The sequence below is a fragment of the Charadrius vociferus genome, unplaced genomic scaffold, assembly GCF_000708025.1.
Source record: "Charadrius vociferus isolate BGI_N301 unplaced genomic scaffold, ASM70802v2 scaffold115, whole genome shotgun sequence".
Classification (NCBI taxonomy): Eukaryota; Metazoa; Chordata; class Aves; order Charadriiformes; family Charadriidae; genus Charadrius; species Charadrius vociferus.
The window spans coordinates 657155-675608 of NW_009648636.1; the positions used below are offsets into that span (position 1 = coordinate 657155).

At 39.0% G+C, this 18454-nt stretch overlaps 1 protein-coding gene across 1 annotated transcript in view; it reads right to left on the reverse strand.

Annotated features, from left to right (window-relative positions):
- The window catches only part of CAPRIN1 (cell cycle associated protein 1), a 54465-nt gene continuing 36011 nt past the window's right edge, over nucleotides 1-18454 (reverse strand). The window contains exons 9-18 of the mRNA XM_009886290.1: nucleotides 13508-13663; nucleotides 12364-12472; nucleotides 11836-11897; nucleotides 9533-9643; nucleotides 8852-9001; nucleotides 8499-8649; nucleotides 3583-3777; nucleotides 2259-2359; nucleotides 1284-1347; nucleotides 1-579 (exon numbers count right to left, since the gene is read on the reverse strand). Coding sequence (XP_009884592.1) covers nucleotides 515-579; nucleotides 1284-1347; nucleotides 2259-2359; nucleotides 3583-3777; nucleotides 8499-8649; nucleotides 8852-9001; nucleotides 9533-9643; nucleotides 11836-11897; nucleotides 12364-12472; nucleotides 13508-13663 — 1164 coding nt within the window. The 3' untranslated portion in view covers nucleotides 1-514. The remainder of the gene's footprint in view (nucleotides 580-1283; nucleotides 1348-2258; nucleotides 2360-3582; nucleotides 3778-8498; nucleotides 8650-8851; nucleotides 9002-9532; nucleotides 9644-11835; nucleotides 11898-12363; nucleotides 12473-13507; nucleotides 13664-18454) is intronic.

The following is an 18454-nucleotide window of genomic DNA, read 5'->3' on the forward strand; positions in this document are numbered from 1 at the left end:
GCTTCAATTTAATAAGAAAAAGCTGAAATGCAGTTGCTCTACCAAGCCACACTTCACCTTTTCCATCCTTTCATGGGAACATTAAGTTTTATCAACTGCCACCACGGTAAATCTTTACGAATTTGCAGATTTTATCCAAATTTGTTACATCACTTTTAAATGTCAGAAGTGAGTCTTTGCTTTTTCCTGCCACTTCAGTTAACCATGGATATTGGATCACCCTGAAAATTGCCTTTTTTGCTTTACTCTTAGCAAGGGTGAGGAATCTGAATCTCATGTGCAAGGCTCAAGATGATGCTTAGGACAGAACATGCAGAGTAAACGTTGTTTCGTTCCTTTCCATATCCAGGTAATATAAAGCTGGCAACTGTAGTCCTGTCATTATGGGTAATGAAAATAGTCCCTTTACAACAAACTTCCTGTAAGGGAGAACAAATAGATAACTCTTCTGGTAACATGTATAGTACACTGGCCAGTGTGTTTTTGGCGTTTAATGTAATCCCGTGAATTTCTTTTAATTCACTTGTTGAGCATTCATTTGAGGCATCCCTCTGTTTGGTCTTGGGGGCCCTCCACGACCTAGAAAACATAAAAAGGCACTTGAATTATGCACGAAGTCAGATTTTTTAAAAAAAAAACCAAAACCCTAAAAGTGCTGGTCTAAACTGGGTAAGAATTCCGAGGTTTGCATGTAGACTATATAAGGTTCTAAAAACTCCTTCAAATCAAAACTCAACAGCACATAACCTGCTTTTACAGTTTTCAGCTCTATCCCAATACTTTTTTTTCCCCCAGAACTACGAAGTTGTAATCACCTCAAGTAAAAATGAAGAAAAAAAAAAGTAGTTATGAAGATATTAACATCAGACTAAAATTAAAAGTTTTGCAGTAATGTAAGGAATAAACCTCACAAAAAAAAAAATAATCACTTTCTAAGGCTTTCATTAATAAAAGGGAAATAAATAGTTCTGTTACATTTAAAGTGTCAAAAGCAATTGTTTTAACTTCGTTTCAAAGAATTCCTCGTTCAACAGCCCACTGAACTTCCACAAGTTCAAAGGATCACAGTATAATTCCAGTCAGCAGGGACCTCAAGGGGTCCTCCAAGTCCAACCTCTGTTCAAAAGCAGGGTCAACTATGAGGTCAGAGGAAAGTAAGCTCATTCTTCAGTTGTGACCTGCTGAGTAAGGAGTGAGGTTGCTTTTTAAATCCAAAACTCTAGAAGGTGGATCAAAAAAATTTCCATTCAGCCCAAATCAATTATTCACTGCTCAGGAATTACCTCTAGGAGCTCCGCGAGGTCCACTTTGTCCAGAGCCACGTTTGAAATTCTGTTGATATCCATCCTGAAGCAAAGAAATGAAAAAAAGTTAAGACAGGAAACCTGGGCATTTTGTTATGTTTCAGGAATCTATTAAATGCCAATAAAATAAGGAGCTTTTAAAACAATGTGCACTGACAAAACACTTGTGACTTCAGCATACAGCATTTTATTAGTTTAAATTAATCTTAGAAAAATACATTCTTACTCCTACTAGTACCCAGCAGGTATAATAAAACATACAACGACAAATTCTCTCTCCAGTTACAGGATATGTTGTTCAATCTAAATAAAAACTGTAACTAGATGTATTTAGTGTTCAAATTTTTCAAACTACACAGAGGTCAAACAGATGAATTTGCTGAAGGACCAGTCAATAAATGAAGAGACATTCTAATGGCAGGATCAAAATCTGTCATCTCATTTGCTTAAAAATACTTGTTCAGGGCTATAAGGAGTTAAGACATTTTCCAGTCAGTCTAAACTTTGAGCAAACTGAGCACACTTCCTTCAGAACAGCAAAATTATGCACAAATTTCAGAGTAACAAATCCCCATTGTAGAAGACAGGCAATCCCAAACAAGTTTGAAAAGTTAATTTCAATGGATTTACGTTCTTTAAGTTTTTTTTCTCACAAAGCTGTGAAAATAATTATCTTTAAGGAAGAGTTCTTTATAATTCACTCAACCTTGCTCTAATTACTAGACTAATCCCTTTAGAGATCAATCAGCCAAACAGAATATGTTTCCTCATTATAACCAACCATTTAATATTCTGCTATTTCTAAGTATCTGTTTAGTACCTGAAACTTTTGCCTTCATTAGCAATAAACAAAATCCTTGGAAAAGTTTTCACTAATAGATTTGTTTGAGTGCTTTCATTGACAGGTACTTTTAAATTCCGCTTCTAGACTGTCACAACAGAATGGTAGCTTACCCGCTGGTAGTTTGAATAATCCCGAGGAGCATTAAATTGGGGCTGCGTGTAACCACTGTTTGGAGTGTTGGAAAAGGAAGGACGGTAGCCATCATATCCTCCTAAGGAACAGGGTACAAGTCTTTCACTTGGAAATGATAGCCTATTACTTTATACTACCATATAAACAAAAGCAGTAACAGCATTTTACCTAAACCTAAGGGAAAAACCCCTTTAGTAAGTACTGTTTACCTGCAAGTCAAGTGAATGAGTGCAACACTGGTGCTAACACTACTATAAGAAACAAGAATGAGGACCTAGTAAGAACTGGGAGGAGATAGCAATTCAATGCATTGCTCTAGTAATTTGAAGTTTGATTTACATAACATTCGATTCAGAGCTAAAGGTAATACTAGGATCTAAATGCAACAGCTATGACCTGCAAGGCCACAACAGCCAACTCAAGCAAGAAGCTGCTCCTGAGCTAAGACTCTCTGGAGTGCTGGGAACCATGTCCGAGGATGGCTCCAGTCCCACGGGTCTAACACGTGGAATCCAGATCCATTTTAAGCAGTCAATAGTGACCACTGCATTCCCTACTACAATCAGTTGTATCTTTGTTATAGAGGTTTCTCCTCTACTCTCTAACCACACGACAGGAAGAGATCATGGCAAAAGCACACAGTACACGATCCATTAGTCTAATCTCAGAACATCTGACAAGGAAGTCGTCTCTATCTCCTGTTCTAACATACATGTCTTCGTAACATTGACAGCCATATATAGTAATCTCCAGGAATCATGAAAGTTCTCAAATTTATCAGGAACTAGAGTATCATTCCTCCGCTCGCGTTAATTCCCTCAGAGTAGTGACTTTCGGACTTTTTTGTTATTTTATTTCTGCATTATCCAGCCTATCCTCAATAGGATGAAACATGGAGCCCTTTAAATACACCACTTCTGCCATAACTGGAAATAAGACATTTTTGAAATACCAATTGGCATCTGAATCCCTCACTTGATGGTTGTATAATTCTGTTGAGGTATTTCTGGGTTTGCTCATGCTTGCAGTAGATGCCTAACCAAACTAACACTAAGCCTTCAGCACAGAACAGAAAAAAATGTTTCTTTGTTTACATCCTCGTAGGAAGCCTAACCAAACACCTAAAATGTAAGTTGCTTAAGTTCGCTAAAGCAAATGGGATTTTACTACAAGTTTAAAATATATTACAGAAACATTACTACAGTATAAAACCAACAGTTGGTCAGGTTAACACTGGGTATCTTGAGATGGTGTCCAGAAAGAAGTAAAAGTCAAATGGGAGTGTTTAATAAAGCTGTTTACCTCTAAATCCATTTGCGGGTCCCCTGTAACCGTTCATTAAGCCACGAGCCCCACGTGATCCACCACGAGACACTCCTCGACTGTTATAATAAGGCTGACTGTTGCGTGGAAATCCAGTATTCTGTTGGGGAGGTTGCTGGTGGTTACCCGCCACTTGATGGCTCTGGTCCGGGGAACCATGGTAAGTACCAACCACTATATTGGAAACGGGGAGAAAAAATGGAGTATAAAAGCCTGCGTTTCTTTATGTTCCCATATATACTCTCTTCAAACTCAACATTCAAAGCTTTGAAATACTGTTGAACAATAAATCAATAAATGCTCACCTATTCAAAGAAAAATAATCTGCAAAATTAAGTACCAAGTTTACTAATCAGATAGCCCACAATATGAGAACAACCCAGAAATGGTAGAAAGTTGATTTAAGTCAGTGTCAAGAAGTGTCTAGTGTAAGCTCAGCAACAAGTATTCCTAAGGTAGGTACAATTTTCCTGTGCTACTTCAAATTCTTTAAAAATCAGCAACACATACTCTGGAAAAAACAGTATGAGTAAGCTAACCCACTTCTGTATTTCTAACCCACTTCTGTAATTTCCTCCCCTCTGAACTGGCAGAGAGCCACTAATAAATCTTTGCTTTCACTAAATTCTGTTAGGTGTTGCCGTGCCGACTAAGGTGTGATTGGCAGGAACATTTTACCAGAGCTGCTGTTTTCACTGTACAGGCTGAAGGATCCTTTCTTTATACAGAAGGATAACTCAAAAGGAAAGAGAAAACTCGATAGCCTGAGACTAACTGCTTCTTTGAAGTAAAGTCTGCCACAACATCTTCACTTCACAGGAATCGTCAGGAATGAAGTAGATTACAAAAGCAATCCGAGAGCCATAGGCTCAGTAAGAGTAACAAAAGATGGGAGGGATTCCATATGCAAGAACAAGACAGCTTTAAAATTTAGGCTGATAACAAATGCTGAAGCAAGATCTCAAAGAAAATTTCTAAGTGATAAAGCCCCTCTCGTTTGCAGGGAAGGAAGATTTATGTCTACTTCACTCAGCCACAGAGCACTACGGAACTTCCGCAGGGATCCTCCCTTCTCCTTAACTTCCCATCAATTCTCATGAAATGCATGAAGTGGTCATTTTTTTGATTGTTTAGTTAGTGTGCAGATTTTGTTCTAAAGCTACTGCATTTTCTGTGTATCAACAGCTACGTTTACTCAGCTGTTCTATAAATTTAAGCATTTAATATTGCATGGTCCACCTTTAACACCAGCATGCCCCAGATTGTCTTTCTGCTGTGTGCTGTATATGGCTCAAAAAACTTAGACAACGAAAACTTGGTTCTCCCTCTTCCCATGCACACACCCCAGTATCCCCCACTTGCAAAGACGACAAAATTCAAGCTCATAATCAGTTATAGAGAAGAAGGATCAGGCTCTTTTCCTTACTCCAACTTCAGTAGTTGTTAACACTTCACCCTTGTCATCTCTGTCCTGTGTCTTTCACTCAAAAATCCCTCTCTCTGTCTGCAAATTTCACCTCAGTGGAAAGTGAGAGAGTGCTGGGAAAAGAATAGCTTTGTACATACTTTTTTTTTTTTTTAAGTTGCTAACTTGGACAGCATTTTGCCTGTTATATTCAAACCCTGTCTACCTGATTTTAGGCAAAAGGTTCTAGATTTTTTATGAACCTTACATGATGTGTGAGAAGCAGTCCATATTTGCTCTCAATTCTAGCTTACTATTTCCTTTTTAAAATGTCATCTCAAATAGTACAACTTTTTTTTTTTTAAAAAGCAAATTTAAGGATCATCCAACCTTAACATCAGCACAGCAAGTACTCCGCTATATTGCTTTCATCTTTAGAATAATCCTTAATCCTGTTAAACCTGTATTGGGTTTGTGGCAAAGTTTTGGTAGCGGGGAAACGGGGAGAAAAAATGGAGTATAAAAAAATGCGTTTCTTTATTTATGTTCCCATATATACTCTCTTCAAACTCAACATTCAAAGCTTTGAAATACTGTTGAACAATAAATCAATAAATGCTCACCTATTCAAAGAAAAATAATCTGCAAAATTAAGTACCAAGTTTACTAATCAGATAGCCCACAATATGAGAACAACCCAGAAATGGTAGAAAGTTGATTTAAGTCAGTGTCAAGAAGTGTCTAGTGTAAGCTCAGCAACAAGTATTCCTAAGGTAGGTACAATTTTCCTGTGCTACTTCAAATTCTTTAAAAATCAGCAACACATACTCTGGAAAAAACAGTATGAGTAAGCTAACCCACTTCTGTATTTCTAACCCACTTCTGTAATTTCCTCCCCTCTGAACTGGCAGAGAGCCACTAATAAATCTTTGCTTTCACTAAATTCTGTTAGGTGTTGCCGTGCCGACTAAGGTGTGATTGGCAGGAACATTTTACCAGAGCTGCTGTTTTCACTGTACAGGCTGAAGGATCCTTTCTTTATACAGAAGGATAACTCAAAAGGCAAGAGCAAACTCGATAGCCTGAGACTAACTGCTTCTTTGAAGTAAAGTCTGCCACAACATCTTCACTTCACAGGAATCGTCAGGAATGAAGTAGATTACAAAAGCAATCCGAGAGCCATAGGCTCAGTAAGAGTAACAAAAGATGGGAGGGATTCCATATGCAAGAACAAGACAGCTTTAAAATTTAGGCTGATAACAAATGCTGAAGCAAGATCTCAAAGAAAATTTCTAAGTGATAAAGCCCCTCTCGTTTGCAGGGAAGGAAGATTTATGTCTACTTCACTCAGCCACAGAGCACTACGGAACTTCCGCAGGGATCCTCCCTTCTCCTTAACTTCCCATCAATTCTCGTGAAATGCATGAAGTGGTCATTTTTTTGATTGTTTAGTTAGTGTGCAGATTTTGTTCTAAAGCTACTGCATTTTCTGTGTATCAACAGCTACGTTTACTCAGCTGTTCTATAAATTTAAGCATTTAATATTGCATGGTCCACCTTTAACACCAGCATGCCCCAGATTGTCTTTCTGCTGTGTGCTGTATATGGCTCAAAAAACTTAGACAACGAAAACTTGGTTCTCCCTCTTCCCATGCACACACCCCAGTATCCCCCACTTGCAAAGACGACAAAATTCAAGCTCATAATCAGTTATAGAGAAGAAGGATCAGGCTCTTTTCCTTACTCCAACTTCAGTAGTTGTTAACACTTCACCCTTGTCATCTCTGTCCTGTGTCTTTCACTCAAAAATCCCTCTCTCTGTCTGCAAATTTCACCTCAGTGGAAAGTGAGAGAGTGCTGGGAAAAGAATAGCTTTGTACATACTTTTTTTTTTTTTAAGTTGCTAACTTGGACAGCATTTTGCCTGTTATATTCAAACCCTGTCTACCTGATTTTAGGCAAAAGGTTCTAGATTTTTTATGAACCTTACATGATGTGTGAGAAGCAGTCCATATTTGCTCTCAATTCTAGCTTACTATTTCCTTTTTAAAATGTCATCTCAAATAGTACAACTTTTTTTTTTTTAAAAAGCAAATTTAAGGATCATCCAACCTTAACATCAGCACAGCAAGTACTCCGCTATATTGCTTTCATCTTTAGAATAATCCTTAATCCTGTTAAACCTGTATTGGGTTTGTGGCAAAGTTTTGGTAGCGGGGAGAAGGGGAGCTACAAGGGTGGCTTCTGTGAGAAGCTGCTAGAAGCTTCCCCTATGTCTGTGTCAGCCAGCTCCAAGATCGATCCACTGCTGACCAAGGCCGAGCCTGGCAGCAATGCTGGTAGCACCCCCATGATAACATATCTAAGAAGGGGGAAAAAAAAGTCCTGCACAACTGCAGCCGAAGAGAGGGGTAAGAGTATGTGAGAGAACAACTCTGCAGACACCAAGCTCAATGAAGAAAGAGGGGGAGGAGGTGTTCCAGGTGCCAGAGCAGAGATTCCCCTGCAGCCCGTGGTGAAGATCATGGTGAGGCAGGCCGTCCCCCTGCAGCCCATGGAGGTTAACAGTGGAGCAGATATCTACCTGAAGCCCCTGGAGGACCCCATGCCAGAGCAGGCTCCTGGCAGAACACATGGCCCTGTGGAAAGAGGAGCCCACACTGGAGCAGGTTGGCTGGCAGGACTTGTGACCCCGTGGGGGACCCACGCTGGAGCAGTCTGTTCCTGAAGGACTGTACCCCATGGAACAGGCCCACGCTGAAGCAGCTCATGAAGAACTGCAGCCTGTGGAAGGATTCATGTTGGAGAAGTTTGTGGAGGACTGTCTCCTGTCAGAGGGACCCCATGCTGGAACAGAGCGTGAGAAGGAAGGAGTGGCAGAAACAACATGTGATAAACTGACCACAACCCCCATTCCCTGTCCCCCCTGCACTGCTGTGGGGGAGGAGATAGAGAAAATCAGGACTAAAGTTAAGCCTGGGAAGAGGGGAGGGGTCGGGGAAGGTGTTTTAAAGATTTGGTTTTATTTCTCATTATCCTACTCTGATTTGATTGGTAATAAATTAATTTCCAAAGCCGAGTCTGTTTTGCCCAGGATGGTAACTGATGAGTGATCTCTGTCCTTATCTTGACCCACGAGCCTTCCACTGTATTTTCTCTCCCCTGTCCAGCTGAGGAGGGGAGTGATAGAGGGGCTTTGGTGGGCATCTGGCATCCAGCCAGGGTCAACCTACCACACCCATATAAAACTGAACCCAGTGGCAAAATTCTTTTAATAGTTGGACATACATATGCTGAATTTCACCCCCTGCGGGACACTCAAACCAAAACAGAATAACAAAAACCAGGCACTGTTCAGGGGAAAGCTTCACAAGACTAGGAACATTTCAGAATGTGTGACATGCTTTGCTACATCATCTAGGACTTCAGAGCCTGATCATCTGCTCTACTCAAGCTACTGCCATTTCAGTTTTTGCTAAAATAAGTTTACCTGTCTGGAGTTGTTCTTGCTGCAGATCTGATTGCTCTACTTGGTGAGGCTGATTGGAGAAACTCTGGTTGTAACTGGCCTGGTACTGATTTTGCTGCTTAAGGGTTTCTGGCTCATTAACAGGAGGAACAGGTGCATTCATGTTGAATACCTATAATGTTAGAAAAATAGCTCTCTGGTCCAATTCATTTTTTACAATTCCTCATCGCATCATGTGAAGAAGTATGCAAGTCTGAGAAATGTGAATAACCAAAGACTATTTTATGTAATCACAAGACTGGTTCCAGTGTTTGCGTAACAACACAAGGAATGACTACCAAAATAAAGGGATTCAATATTAATTTACTGCTTACTGTTTGCATGGATTGGAATGGAGCTGCATTAACATTGATTCCGCTGCTATGCAAAGGTTTGCTAGATCCAGCTTGGAACACCTGCGGCTGAGATGCAGTGGGAAGCGACGATGATGATGGGGTCTGGTCTGCATTCAGTGACATTGAAGCCTAATAACGAAAACAAACAACATTTTAGCAGCTTTTGAGTAACATCAAAAATTTAACTTAAAGAAAAAGTGACAATGCCTCAGGTTTACGTCAACAAACGAGTACTTTCTATTTCAGCTGAACAGCCTCATTCATGATGGCATAATGGGAGGTGAAAAACCTAGCAGTCTTGTTCTCCCTCATTAACTTGAAACAACTAGAAAAAACTACAAGGGGAAATGAACAAGTTTTTGGGCTAACTGCTAGCGAATGTAAAAAAATAAACCACATTTCCTAAGCCAACAACACTCATGCTCATATGCTGATGTTGGCATGTTACTTCTAATTAAACAGATGATCTATTAAGTTAAAAGTCTTACTACGAAGGACTTACTGGTCACAGACAGGCTCAAAATTTTGGAATTAAACAGAACTGAAGCAGCCCTATCAATAGGTAACTAAAATTACAAAACTTTATATACAAAGAAACAGACTAATATTTGATCACACCTGCAAGCAGAGTCCTTCCCACCCCTGTGAAATCTGACTTGCCTGAATCTGGTCAATTGATTCTTTCTGTGGCCGTTGCTCTGTTGTGTGAGAAGGCTGATACATGGGTTGGGAGGCTGTATATCCCTCACTTGTAGAAGAAACCAAGGGAACCTGACAAGATAAACCCCAAAGCCCCCAAAAGTCAGCTGATGCTCACACACAGTTTTATAAAAAGTATCACAGAACTCTGGAATGAATGGTACTTTCTAATAAAAGTACGTATTCCCGCAAATCTTTACAACCATTAAAAATTAAGTACTTTTTAACAGCCAGCCCCTGCCAGATAGCATTCTGTGGATATTTCTGAGTCAGCTGGATGTGGATTTGCTTTTACTGAAGAACATCCTCCTCCTCCTCCTCCTCCTCATTTCCTTATGCAACCCCAACTACCATTACAATAAAAATGGGGAAAGACAGAGAGAGAGAGAGAAATACACAGAAGTCTGAATGAGAGAACTCCAAGCTCATACAGAAATAGAGAAGTTCTGGTCTCCAATGGACTGAATTTGCTCATGTTACAGCCTCTGCTTCCCTACAGAGTCCAGTGAAAACTGGCCAACAAAGCAGAGGACTTTGCATTTAAGGCTATCGGGGACTTTAAGAAGCAAACGATAACAACTGATGGGTGTGTTCACATCACCTCGCTGAACATTCAAAAGGAAAGAGGTAAGTTTAGCTACTGCTTGCAAGATCCCCAAGGGAATCATTGGCAGCACTGGCTGAGGTAAGGAAAATAAGAAAAAAAAAAAAAAAATCAATTGGAGAAAGTGATAGACATTATTTAACAGTAAAATAAAAACTACTGAATAGAGAACTCTGACAAAAAAACCAACAAAGAGTTGAGAGTACTAGCGCTTCAGCAGCTACATACAGGGGAAACTCAAGAGAAAACCCACATTCCTGTTATATACAAATGAGTGACTTAAAACTTGCAGATCTAATCTGGACAAGATAAAACAAGCAATTTATACTACCAGCACTAAGATACACAATCTATCCAGGCTTCTCTTTTGGTTTTCAAACACCTACAGGGATCGCATTCATTACTTGAGACCAGCAAAGTCCTTCAGAGATGCCACACATGCTAAATACAAAATCAGGAAGTTCTTTAATCACTAGACAATTCAGTAAGAAAGTGGCACATCTTAACGAAAAAGTGAATACATCATTTATACATTGCAGAAGCATGTTTAAGAGACCCTACTTAGACATTTCAGGAAAGCTCAACTGAAAACCAAATTCAAACTCATCCCGACTGCTCTACAACTCCAGTATCAAAACATTATCCAAGCAAGCAACTGGGACTCACCCTTAACAGAACAAGTCAAAAAACAACATCACTAACTATATAGTTAACCCATTAAATCTATTTGTAGTCTGATGCCCACTTGAACAGATACAGACCGCCCTTTAACGAAGTTATTTTTGTTTTGGCATTTCTGTCGCAAATAAAGGGCAACTTGCTTCTACCTACATTAAAAATATTACTACATATGCCTTAACATGAAAGAGAACACTGCTAGGCAAAGATTGACATTTAGTGGAAGGTGTCCTTCCCCATCCAGGGCAGTGGGTTTGGAACTAGATGATCTTAAAGCGCCCTTCCAACCCAAACCATTCTGTGATTCCAATGTCAAATTATTAGTCCATAATTCAAACATGTCAAATTATTAGTCCATCTTGAACAGAACGGACAGAGAAGCCTCAAGTTAAACTGCTATATTAGAGTAGGACAGCAGAGCAGCATTCCACAGTCCTTCCTCTGAATCACAAAAAAAACCCCTTAGAAATTCACCACTGTCACATGTTACAGATTTGAAGTGATGGCAGCCTAACACACAGGCATGTGGAACTCAATTTATGAAATGAAAATCACATCCACACCCCAAATTTGAAGACTTGTGTGAGCTCCACATATTGAAAGAACTGGTAACTGCTGAGAAGTCCACATTGGGCCATTAGAGTGAGCAGCGCAAACTCCAACTGCTTCCAGGCTTATGCCCTTCCGTTAAAAGGCCTCTAATTAGAAATGCAGTTTCCTCAATAAACTTGTAGTTCAACCTTGAACCCAACAGTTTTCTGAACAGGGTAATGCCTGATAAGACTCCATTACAGAAAATACGCAATGTCTGCATAGCATAAAACTGTACGTAGTCATAAGTGAAAACGTTGAAGAGATAATGGAGATAACAGATTTCCCCAAATCAGAGCTTCAGCTTTTTCTTTGAGTTTTTCATATAGCTAGGAATAAAGTCCTATTACAACATCAGTCAATCCAAAATAAGAGTGTACTGAAAATGTACCTGTGTAGCTTCTGGTTGCACAGGAACTTGATTAGGCTGGGCAAGTCTTGACTCGGCATGAACTAAAGTAAAATAATTTCACTTATTACATAGTACAACCAAACCTGTTACAGAATAGCATTAACAACTTATCCAATTCAGTTATTTGAGAGCTCATCATCATAAAGATGATGGCATGGCAAAGCTATAATCAAAATACTAATTACCATTTCTATGCAAAGTATGTTTTTTCCAGTTGTCCAAAATAATCCAGCGATTTCCGAAAGGCTAAGGAAAACTATATTTTGTCCATTTAAAAAAGTTTAAAATGTTCCACACTTTCAAGCAAAATCTAGAAGCAAGTGAGAATCTGAAGTCTACAAATAGTATGCTTCAAAAGTACAACCACATTTCCAATAAAAACACACTTTACAGTATAGTATTACTGCTTGTGAAGACCTCATTACTAGGTAGCAGTAACTGAAGCATTTCTAATAGATGACTTGCAGACCTCCCCGATATTTATGTTTAGGATTTACCATTACAAACCTGGAGGGCAAACCATTTGTGGCATGTCCAAGTTCTGTGCTGGATTCATGGGCTGTGCAGATACAATGGCAGGATCAAGTGTTTGGTTCTCAAACTCCAACATAGAATCCTGGGAAAAAAATAAAAATAATAAAATAAAATCCAATTTACTGCATTTTAAAAATATTAACATTCAGAGTACAGAAACAACCAGGTTACACTAAAGGAACCTTGGTCCACAGTTACACATTTGCTGGTCTTACCACACATTTTAAATCAATGAAGCTACTAAAAATTCCAAAATGTGTTTATCACAATAAAAATTCAGTCCACGTATACAAATTACAGCTTATCTGACAAAAAGATAACTGGATGGAGATTTTAGTAGCCAGATAGAATAGGCAACAGTTCTTTATTCTTTATCCTAAACTAGCAGTCTGTAGGAAGAAACAAAAAAAGGAACCTAAGAAAGAAGTGTATGCCTCATTTATTACCAGGGTGTCCACTCTTTCTGTGCAGAGGAAGAGGAGAGGCTTTCTCTGATGTATTCCGTTATCTTCCAAAGCATTTCTAGTTGTTCTAACTTTAGAAGTTACAAGAGAGCCTTCAAGAAGCAACCCAAGAAGTATTACCTTCAAGTGTTGTAGAAGTTTCTCGTAACACAAAATTCAGAACTAGCTTCTAGAAAGGTATTTTACAGCTGGTCTCACTTAAGTAGAATACACACTACAGCACCCAGTGATGCCCAACTTTCTGCCTTCTCTGTACAAACAAGGATTGAAAAGCTAAATAACATTCTCATTGTACTTGGACAGCAATACAGGTTTGCAGGCTTTGGGTAAGATCGTGCCATACAGTACTATACTGTTTGCAAAACCATTGTCTTGCAAGAGGCTGTTGAGGCCCCATCCCTGGAGGTGTTCAAGGCCAGGCTGGACGTGGCCTTGGGCAACCTGGTCTAGTGGGAGGTGTCCCTGCCCATGGCAGGGGGGTTGGAACTCGATGATCTTCAAGGCCCTTTCCAACATAAACCATTCTATGATTCTATGATTGTATTTTCCAAATAAGCTAGAGCAGACTCTTTAAATCCTGACTAATAGCCAAAAAGTGCTATTTTGTGTTTCTTTGGTTCTAGCTTCACAGTACCATGGTGGGTTCATCATACCTGCATGAAGTTATACGGGCCCTGCATCTGCGCCATAAGGTCCTGTACTCGCTGTCTTCTAACAAGAGGGTCTGCTTGAGCCACAGTAGTGAGCGTGTGAGGTTCAGGAACCGGAGGAGATGTAGCTTGTGTCTGTTGCTGCAGCGAGTTTACAACCTAACAAGAAACAAGCAACCAACTGAAATTTCAGCTTAAGATAACACTGCACAGAAGTGACTCAGTAGTTCTTGAATTTTATGGCTATTGCCCAACTCATTATGGTCATAATTACTACTGTTCTTGAAGAAAAATACTACATCCTCTTAGTCATGCCAATACTGGCAGCCAGCTACTGATCTGAGCACTTCACGGGATGACAAAGTTTAAAGACTGTGCTCTATTTGCTTTCCACCTACTCTACTCCCCATTAAGAATAGCGCTAACAAAAAAATTTGTTCAGTATTACAGGGATTTTTTTTTGAGCAGGATTCGAGATGGCAATTTATCAACATTTGGAAATTTAAAGAAAGTTAGGGAAAAGTAAGTTTCAGAAATATGCACATATGGAGAACAATTCTTTTCTCATACCCTTCTGGTAATGTAAGTAGAGTCAGAATTTTTTGGTCTTTCTTAAGACTTGAAAAGTCTAAATTTTCATAGCCACATCTAGACCCGAGTTCTCAGGTGTTATCCTAGCTAGCCGATTTATAGTCTCAGAGAACAGCAGGCACCATTGTGTGATGGGAAGATTGCAAGACAGCACTGTGGGGACATCGGAAGCCCAAAAGCAGAAGCACAACTTTTAGCAGGCAAGAAAGCTCAGATTTACTAGATATTCCAATATGGTGCATGTACACAAAAGTACAACAAACAGCAACATGCTTTCAAATACCACCTATCAAAGACAGCAGAGCAACCAGGAAAGCTGAACATGAGCATCTAAGAATAACCACCACCAAACAGCCTGTAAACAGATAGCTGCAAGGACAATTGACCTGCACAAAGTAGCACTTTTCAAATTCCTAACTAGTTTTGGTCTTCGGGCAACTCCCATAATACAGAAGTGCCATTTTCAATTTGCATTCATGTCAACAACTGTCCTTTAAAAATAAGATAGTTGTCAGTAACTTGTCTATCGCTTCTCTATTCTCATGAGCTTTTGATTATTAATAATCTTCCAGATAAACAGGTAAGCCTTAAACTTACAGTTGCCCAGTATATAAATTAGCATACATACACCTGAAAGTTCAAAATAATAATGTAAAATGTCTGGTTTCTTATTAGAACTGCAGAAATCAGATTTTTGTACAGCAGTTGTGACAAGTGACAAAACAGTCCCGTTTTAGACCAGTTCCATAATCATAGGTCTGAACTTCAAATTTCAACTCCCTGTATCTACCCTCATAGCCTGTAAATGTTTTTTATACCTCTCAAAGAAACCTACAGCATCTCCCAGGATGCCTACTCCTTGCCCAGATAAACAAACCATGTCTGTATGTGACATTCTGCACACGCAATTGTCTCACAAACTCCAATGACTCCTTCCTTGACCAACCGCCTAGCCATCTGTACTAGAAAATTAGGTAAGATTTTTAAAATTTTTCTCTAAACAAAACTGAAATTCAACCACAACCTACATTCCTCTTAAAAATTCCCTTCAGATCCAAATCTCCACTATAAGCAATCCAAGGGGAAGCAATGTGACAATTCCCATGGAAGTACACTCTAAGGCTGGGAGTGTACAGCTACTGTACTTTCCCAGTACACACTGGGAAACAAGCACAACTGCTCTGCCATATTACACAGTCCCCAACCTCCAAATTATGGACTGTTTCCAAATTAAGAATTAAGCCCTGCAACCAGAAAAAACACTATTTTGAAAATGTTATTCACAGCACATATGTAGACCTCTCGCACGTTACAAAGCTTTAAAATGAAAGTAAAGGAAAAAAGCAAGCCAGATGACTAGGTGAATCTTCAGAGGTAAAACCAGCAGCTACTCAACCCCTCCACAATTATTACCAAAAATGTTCTCAATTATTTAAGTACTATCACTCAACTTAGGAAGTCCAAGTCATTCGTAACAATTCAGTATCTTCAAGAAAAAACAAGTTGATGGCATAATCAAGAACGCAGAACAGAGACAAAATTTTAGCAAACGTTTTCCTTTTTCACAAATTGTACAGTAACTTCAGATTGTGCTTAACATTTTGCATTCTCTTTTTCAAACCTCTTTTTTTAGTGCCAAATGAACTATTTAGGGCCTATTCCTTCAGACTTACCACTACCAGGCACTCTGACCTATTACAATCACAGTAGGATGAAACTACTACAAAAAACTATTCAAGTTTTGCATATTATGTTGCCAATGGACAGGTTGTAGTTCTAACGTTAACAGCTTTCTAACAGTCTGCTACATGAAAAAGGTACAGAGACTACTCAAATATAAGGATCGTTATTCAAAAAGCAATTATTACCCCACGATATATATCTCCATTTATCTTGGGGGCACAGCAGCAAGGTGAAGCTTTTTATTTTTCTGCAGAATAGCGGAAATTGCATGCTCACCTTCTGCCACCCTGCCTCCTGCCACCCTGCCCCTTGACCTTCTCGGTAGGCAGAGCTGCCCAGACACAATCAAAAGAGAACAGCAGGGTTGAGAAGGCCAGGGGGCAAAGAAGGAGGAAAGGAGGAGAGGTAAAAATATCAGTTTAATGAGACCACAAACCAACCAGAATGAACTTCTATTCTGGCAGTCACAGAACAGAGTCTCCAGTTCTACAAAAAATACACACATGTCCATCCAAAGCTCCATAACCTAAGACATAGAGAACTTTCTATACAAGCAGATTCAGATACTTATGAAAAAGGAAGCAGTTAAAAAAAAAAAAATAAAATCAAACAAACAAACCTAAACAACAAGAAGCAGGCCCCAAAATCCAAAACAACAACAAAAAACCCACCCCACAAATAACCCCCCCCTATTACCAATAAAGCACATCTTCACCAAAATTAAAACATCATATAATCAAAATGCAAACACACTTTTGAGAATTCATGAACAAATTCTCCAGTTTGTAACTTATGGAAGGCCCATACAGAAATGTCATTGTGAGACACCGTCACTTCTCAAACTATAAACATACCATACCACAGAAATCTTGAATGTATCACATCTACTTGACGGTTACTGAAAAAGAGACGAGTTTGTGATAGCCTTCCTCTTCATAAATAATTATGGATATCTTCTGCGTAAATGTTCTCTTTTAGAATACTCTCAGCTTCCAAAATGAACAGCTATCATTCACAGCTCTTACTCTACTAATGCCACAGCCACCTTAAGCTGAAGAGCACAAAGGCTCTATACAAATGTGTATCATCTTCTTCCCTAAGGACAACTCAGTTGCATTCCCATGGGAAATGGGCTTTTGCTGCCAGAAAGAACAGCAAGAGTCATTTCTAAGACTGTTATTCTCAATTTCCCCTTTTTGCATTAAATCTGAGAAAATAAGGTTCTTAATTATGAAGAAGCAGTCTTCAAATTGCTTATTTGTACATATTCCAAGAAATTGGGACAGAAAGGAGAACCGAAGCATGTATTATTTGCACTGTTCTATGGAAACAAAGGTGATACAATCCAGATTTAGCTGACTAGTAAAGACTTGTGGAAAATTATGAGTTTCTGAAATCAGTCTGATACAAAACTACAACCTGAATTCACTTACTGTGTATTATTACTCCTGTGAAGAATTCTGCACCTGAGTTTTCAACTGTGCAATACACATGCTTTAATCATAAGGACATTTCCTATATACTCTCATGTCTTCATCTATACTACTTCTATTAAGAACTACAGAGAACTCAACCTCTAGGCTACTCTTAGTATAAACACAGATGTAATTTGGGTATATTTCAAGATAAATTGAAGCCAATCAAGCATTAACTTTAAAATACTGTGCCTTGTAAGCATATCACAAACAAGCATGACTTTAATGTGTGTTTCTGTAGGGTTTCTTACTTTTTTTTTTAAAAGAGATTTCTTAAATTGCATTTAATAGCAATGACATTTCAAGGTTTTTTAAGCAAGGGAATGGAATACTGTGACAAGATACTAACAAAATCATTCATGTAAATGGCAAAGCTGTCTGGTTAGTTCTAAGAGCCTCACACCCATCCTAAGTATTATTAAATCTCTTAGTGGTCTTCAACACTGTAAGATATGAATTTCAGCCAGACTGAATGTAAAAACCGGTCAAATTAGATAATCATATTAAAATGACTCCTCTCTTTTTCACCACTTGAATTCACGATGAACATTTACTCTACTCCTACACTTAAAAGAGCCTGGAGATACCAAGGAGAGCCTAAAAAATTGACTGACTGTAATTTGCTGCTACAGAAAGCTAAAGTGAATCAAAAATTAAGCCTCCAGCACCTGAAAGATGCTGGTCATACCTGTTCCTAACAGATGGAATACAACCCAAGTTCCAACATATCAAACATCTGAATGACTCCATGTGACTTGTCCTTTCCAGTATGTGCAGAACACAAACTGCAGTATAATAAAACGGACTTGTACATGTAGTCAAGTCTAGAGTCTCATTTACTAAATTGGGAATGGATCCCAATAGCATTGTACCACAAATATCACAAGTGAACAACCACTCAACTGCAAAGTAGTAACAAGTTAAGCACTTGAAAAACTACAGCTCTTGAAAGCAGAGATGTACAGGCAGGCATATTTTAACATCAAATTATGTGCATATGCAATCTGGAGTAGATATTAGCTGAGATACTAATTTCCAGCTCCCTCTCCATGGAAGCACGCAATGAAACGCACAACTATGCCATGCTGTCAGCAGCTGTGTAGATAAACTCAAGTTCTATATTTGCAGAAAATGTCTCTTACAGTAAGTCTCCTTAAGCCTAAGACTTATGTCCTGTTTTTCCAAGCAAGCCACTATTGAA